Here is a 6,097-nt window from a genome sequence, read left to right as displayed (position 1 = left end):
AAGGCGCTATATAAGAACCAGTCCATTTACCATTTCTGGTCATTTTATATTTTTTCCATTTCTATATAACTGCAGAAACAGTTGTCACTTTCTCACAAAGCTCTTGCTGATGGTCTTGCAGCCCATCTCAGCCTTTGCAGGTTGATCTAATCCTGATGTCCTCTGATAGCTCTTTGGTCTTGACTATGTTGGTGAAGAGGTTGGAATGTAAGAATCTGATTCTCACAGGTGTGTTTTATCCATGTAACAAGCTGGCATCAGGAGTATCAATAACTGATTGAGTGACTGATTGAAATCTCTGTGCCACATGGGCAATCTGTGGGAGTCGGAATTCTGGCTAGGATGTAGAGGATTACATACTTATTTCACTCAATGACATGTTTTTTTCTGGATTTTTGGTCTCTCTTGGTCTTGGAGTGTCGCTCTTCATTAAAATTAAATACCAAAAAAGTTAGAGACTATTCATTTAAGTTAGTAAACTTACAAATTCAGCAGGGGACTGAATGATTATTTCCTCCATTTTATGTGAAATAGTTCCAGCTAATATATAAAGTTCAGTCAGGTTTTAGACCAGGATACTCTACTGATACTGCTCTTACGTACCTTTGTGATACAGTAAGATTCAGTATGACTCGTGGTTTGTACACTGGTTCTGTTTTAATTAATCTTCCAAAGGCTTTTGAGACTCTGGATCATTCTACAAACAAAATTAGAAGCCACAGGTTTACAGAATATATCTGTAAGATGTTAAAACAGTTAAATGCTCCAATGAGGGCAGGCTATATAACATTCACATAAAAACTGCTTCATCATATTTTGTGGCATGGCCTCGCTCTCTCATGGTACCCACATTTGTCACGTTACTCCAAATGTCGTTTTTTTAAACAAAATGAAGAGTACATAATTTTAATATGGTTTTTAAGTGAAGTCTATTAGCATTATGTGATGGTTAAATAACATGTAATACTTGATCTTGATCTTCATGATTACTTTTTGCTGCTCCTTATTCTGGTATTTACTGCATGTACTGTATCATGGTCTTAATTTATATATGTTTTTTTCTGAGATATGTACAGATAAAAAATACAATTAATCATTTATAATCAAGCTATAAAATAGCAAAAAGGGTTCTATCCTTTTTTATCTTGTACTAGTGGTTCCCAAACTGTAGGGCACAGCATTAGTGCAGCACAGAGTCAACGCAGGGGGTTCATGGATGATCAGGACCCAAACTAAGCTGTATGAATATGCTTTAAGACTTTATTTAACATGTTTAGTTTAGTCCTCATAACGAGGTCTACTCCCACATGGTGGAGCAAGAAGGTTCCCACCGTACTCCACTGAATGTGCCAAACCCAAATTCAGATAATCAGAAAGAAAACCACACTGAGGTAGTTTACTTGTAGATGTACTGTTGAATTAAAGCAATAAAAAGCTTTACAGTACTTCATTTGACAGCACTGTGAGCTTGTGCAGAAATGGGTCACCCAGATAGCTGGTATGAATCAAGAAGCTTGGTAACTCTGCAGCTTACTGAGAGACATGCCAACTGTGATCTGCAGGCAACTCGTGAGAAGTGAGTGTCTGTATGCGTATGTGAAACCGAGAAAGACTGAGAAAAGGAGAGATCTAGTGAGTTCAAAACCAACGCTAGATAGTGTGAGACGAATCAAGAGACAAACGGAAAAAAACATCAAGGGAAAAGGAGAGAAGAGCATCAGTGAGATGCACAGAGGAAAGGGGAAAAGAGAGTTTTTAGAAAAGGTGGGTGGAGAGACACTGGGGAGGAATCAAAATTCAAAGGAAAAAAATTCCTAAAGCAGTAGAGAGAGACACGCTGAGATGGAGGGGAGAACAAAAGACGGGAATGTAAAAGGGAGAGATTGTGTGACAGCAACACAGAAGGCAACTGGGTGCAAAAAAAAGTAGGTGTAAGAGTAGACTTGACTTGATATGAGTGGAACGAGTGAGTATGATAGGCTCAACTCAAGGACTCCCGTCAGCCCCTCAAGTTGCTGTCGAGAAGCTAGTCAAGTGGTGGACAGCTCAGGGCTGAAGCAGGCAAGTTGAAGCAAATATCACCCCTGAAAAAGAATAAAGACTCTAAAGCTGGCTGTGCTCGAGGGAGCCAATCAATTCCATGTTTTTACGTGTCTGTCAGTGTTTATGTTTGCTTTATTTGCCTTGCTATCTTTAGAGCGTGCACTACATTTTGTTGTGAGCAAACACATTTCCCTGGCTGGTTTGCAGTGCGGTCTGAGTTGAGCGTATACACCAGAAAGAGAGGCTGAAAAGAAATCTAACACTAGGCAGGTAGTTTTTAAACATACAAGGTGCATTCTGCAAAGTTCAGTTTCAGATTTGGAAAAACACTCCAATGTACACACAGACATAACACGCTCATCACATATTCATATAATCAAGAGCACTGATTCATTGGCCTACTGCAGAACACAGGTATCGTATTGTATACGTCACAGAACATTGAAATACACAGTTACTGGAGATTATGTATCGTGTGCTACATAATGAACACAAGTAGTACTCAAAGGAAGAATAGTTCACTAGTATTACAAGATTGTGCAAATACTAGTGTTATTAGTATTTGCACACTGTATACATTTATAATATTCCATCTCAAGAGCTTTTTATACCTTTTTTCAAAGTGAGGGTAATCTTTGTATGAAAAAGACTTATTTGAGACCACATGTGCCTATATTTAAAAATGGTGTAAAACAATTTATATTATTTGACTAACCACATATCAAAACTTTTTGTTTGAAAAACATTTCCTGCATCAGAAAACGTTTGCTTATTGTTTATTTAATCAAAATAACTAAAAATACCCACGTTGGCGTGCAGGACTGTTGACCGTGAAAAAGGATGGTCCACATCGTTCCACTGCGTGGCAGGGAAGAAGAAGCAGAGAACAAAATCAACAGGAAACTATGTGAGGTTAAGGGTGGACTTGGAGTGATAAGGGGGATTTCACCCCAGTATGTAACTCTGGCACACGGGTGACATAACTGTTCTAAAAGTTAGCCCTGGGCTTATACCTCTGTACAAGTTAATACCATTCTCCACGAGACTTTACGAGTTGCTGAGCAGGATTTGAGTTTGATGAAGTTAATCACAGTGCAGTGGGGAGGGGTTATAGTCATCCAAAAAAATGAGAGCTTCCTCTTTTAACATGGGCTTATTTCATTTATGCAGTGGCACTGGTCCCGTGGGACTCTATCGTGATCTCAGCTGGCTTTGGCAGATGCAAAGACAAATTGACCTTCACGCCGGATCGACTGGAGTGGGTGTTTCTTTTCTAGTGGATCAGAGTGGGTATGCAGAATGTGTTAGCCGGGTGGCCCTGCTTGGCTAATAAGCACAGTCAGAGAGCTGAAGGGTATTTTAGGCTAGTCACTACCAGGTTCTTTGGCCACTTACAAAAGAAATTTTATGGTGTGTTTGGTCACTGGTGCTTTGAAATTGACCCACAAGGCAACACATAAAATGATTTTTAAAAATCAATCAAATACCTAACACTCCAAACCTTTGATTTAGAATCATCTGGTTTGTGTGTATGTATCGCTGAACCTCTCTAAATCCTCAGCTGAACTCAGCCTCCATGGGTGAATCAGGAGATGAGCGTTTCTCACTGTTTCCTCTCTAATGCTCAGTGACAGTGTCACAGCAGGTGGAGCTCTTCACAGAACCAATCAGTCAGATCTGTTAACAGAGGAGGTGCGATGTGAGATGACGAACTGAAACAGAACCGCCAACATGCCAAGAACTGCCTTTAATGTGCAGCCGTGCTCCAGACAGACAACTCAGACACCTCTTCCTTGTCCCCATCCTGTCATCCCCTCTGTCACTCTTCAGCCTCCCCCATTCATGTTCTGCCAGGCCCCCTCTGCACCGCTCAGCTCCCACGCTCCTCTTGGCAGGTTGCAAAAATCAAACTATGTAAACTGTCAGCACACATCTGATATAAAAATATTTAAATCCGCCTACTATGACAGTGAGCCTGGATGTGTAACGCCCAACCTTTTGACCCTCTCTCCCCACTTGAAATGGCAAGACTTTATCAAATCTACTGTAATATTATGGTTTTCGACCCATGTGGGCTGAGCTATGGTTCGTTGGGTTTCTTAGCTCTAATTTTTAAGCTGTCCTACTTCCCGTCACGCCTCAGGGCTTTAGGGGAAATCTGAGCCAGCAATGTACTTCTTAAATGTTCCCTCCTAACTTTACTTACAGATAGCATCAGTCTAGCTCGGTGCCTTATTACAAAGGTTAGAGTATTATGGTGTTGGATTTGTTTTGTTTAAAAAACAAATTACACGTAACTCCATTTTATTTCCTATAAAAATATTTAATAGCGTATAGATGATGTATTTCGGCTGTACGTTCGCAGGTATGCACGGATTATTTCAACTCAAAATAGTGAATGAGCAGTATGTGTAAACGTATGTAAATAAATAAATGTACGACTACAAAGGCATACTGAGCATTCATGAAAGCAGATGTTTTGTGCACCAAAAAGCAACATTTATAAACTTTAGCAAAAACATCAAGAAGAATTTAGAAACTTTTGGCACAATGCGGCATATTTTTGCAATCTAATGATAAACGACTTGAACTTAAACATGACAGAATCAGTAAAACTTTACTGACGAGCGAATGCATCATGAGCACATTGTTCATATCTTTTGCTGAACTTTGCTGAACTTTCTTGAAAATACTGGCCTGTTAAAATTTAAAGGGATCTTAGGGGAAATTAAAAAAAAGACATAATTTAAAATTTAATACCAGCTTCATTTTTGCCTTTTGTAGTTGAGTAATATAAGTAGAGGCTTACTGAGATCAGAAGTCTTGCTCACCTCCAGGATAGCTCCTGCAACATTATGTTTCAGATGTCAGTGGATTTCATCATCCAGACTCTTAGAATTTACAATCACGGCTTTCCGAAGTTTGGAGTAAACGGATAATAGCTCTGATTCCATTCTCTTGTCGTTGGATCTCTAAGTTGATGAACATATGCTGAGACATCGCAGTAAACATTTTAAAGCCGTTTAAACAAAACTTTGTCTCGTCTTTATTGCTTGTGTGGAAAAAGAACACTAGGTGACTGGAGTAAATATAGTGGTGTTTAAGTAAGACTTGTTGCAGTTCTCCAATTCAAGTATAGACGTAAAGCAGCATTAAACAGCATTTTTAATACCATGTCTGCTACCTACTTCAAAACTAATATTACCTTTAATCTCTGCTACCGAACGTGCATCAAAAGTTGTCTTCAGTGTCATCAGATAGATCAAAAACTGCTCATTAGCCTTTGAACTCTTATTAAGCATCACAGCCATTTTCCATAGGTGACATTAATTCATTTTAGTGCCACCTTAGCATAAAGCGCCACACAACAAAGACCTCTTAAATATGTCAGGCTGTGATTTTGGATCTTCTTATTCAGGGCAATCATCCTCAGCTGGTGGATGCAGCATTTGGAACTTTTCAGTAAAAATTCTTCTTCCTTGCCGCTGTCTGTCATTCATCTGTCAAACCTCCTCAGTCTCATTTGCCTGATTTCCTCAGCTCTGGCATCTTCGGAGAGGTGGAAACCATAAGCAGGGGGAGCTCCTCTCTGCTGGGTTTGACCTAAAAAAAAGAAAAGAAAAGAAAAAAGAAAAGAAAAGAAAAGAAAAGAAAAGAAAAGAAAAGAAAAGAAAAGAAAAGAAAAGAAAAGAAAAGAAAAGAAAAGAAAAGAAAAATAAACCAGTGACATCAGATAGATATAAAAAAAATAAATCACTTGAACCCTTTTCCACTTATCAAATCAGTCCCCTCCTCTCTTACCTCTGTCATTCAGGCTGTTTCTGATGGCTTCCTCTAACTGCTCTTCCTCTGTCAGTCCACCTGTATAAGATGCGGTATAATCTGCTGTGTAACCTGGTGCATACTGATAGTTTCCTGAGAATCCTCTACCAGTGCCAGTGTAGCCTGAGACACACATACACACAAGGTTAAGTCTGGCATATTGTATACTCTCGTTATTGTCTGCAAATCCCGTGAAGAGAGCAAAGCCTACAATATATTAGTCAGTATACAG

The 6,097-nt window shown here is 39.3% G+C and overlaps 1 protein-coding gene across 2 annotated transcripts in view; it reads right to left on the bottom strand.

Annotated features, from left to right (window-relative positions):
- Positions 1-2,414: 2,414 nt before the first annotated feature.
- Positions 2,415-6,097, bottom strand: part of LOC116322389 (rhomboid-related protein 4-like) — an 8,658-nt gene continuing 4,975 nt past the window's right edge. For both annotated transcript variants that reach the window (XM_039622639.1, XM_039622638.1), the window contains 2 exons: positions 5,845-5,988; positions 2,415-5,646 (listed from right to left, as the gene is read on the bottom strand). In XM_039622639.1, coding sequence (XP_039478573.1) covers positions 5,540-5,646; positions 5,845-5,988 — 251 coding nt within the window. In that variant the 3' untranslated portion in view covers positions 2,415-5,539. The remainder of the gene's footprint in view (positions 5,647-5,844; positions 5,989-6,097) is intronic.

The sequence above is a fragment of the Oreochromis aureus genome, linkage group 14, assembly GCF_013358895.1.
Source record: "Oreochromis aureus strain Israel breed Guangdong linkage group 14, ZZ_aureus, whole genome shotgun sequence".
Taxonomy (NCBI): Eukaryota; Metazoa; Chordata; class Actinopteri; order Cichliformes; family Cichlidae; genus Oreochromis; species Oreochromis aureus.
This window is presented reverse-complemented; position numbering and strand designations above follow the sequence as displayed.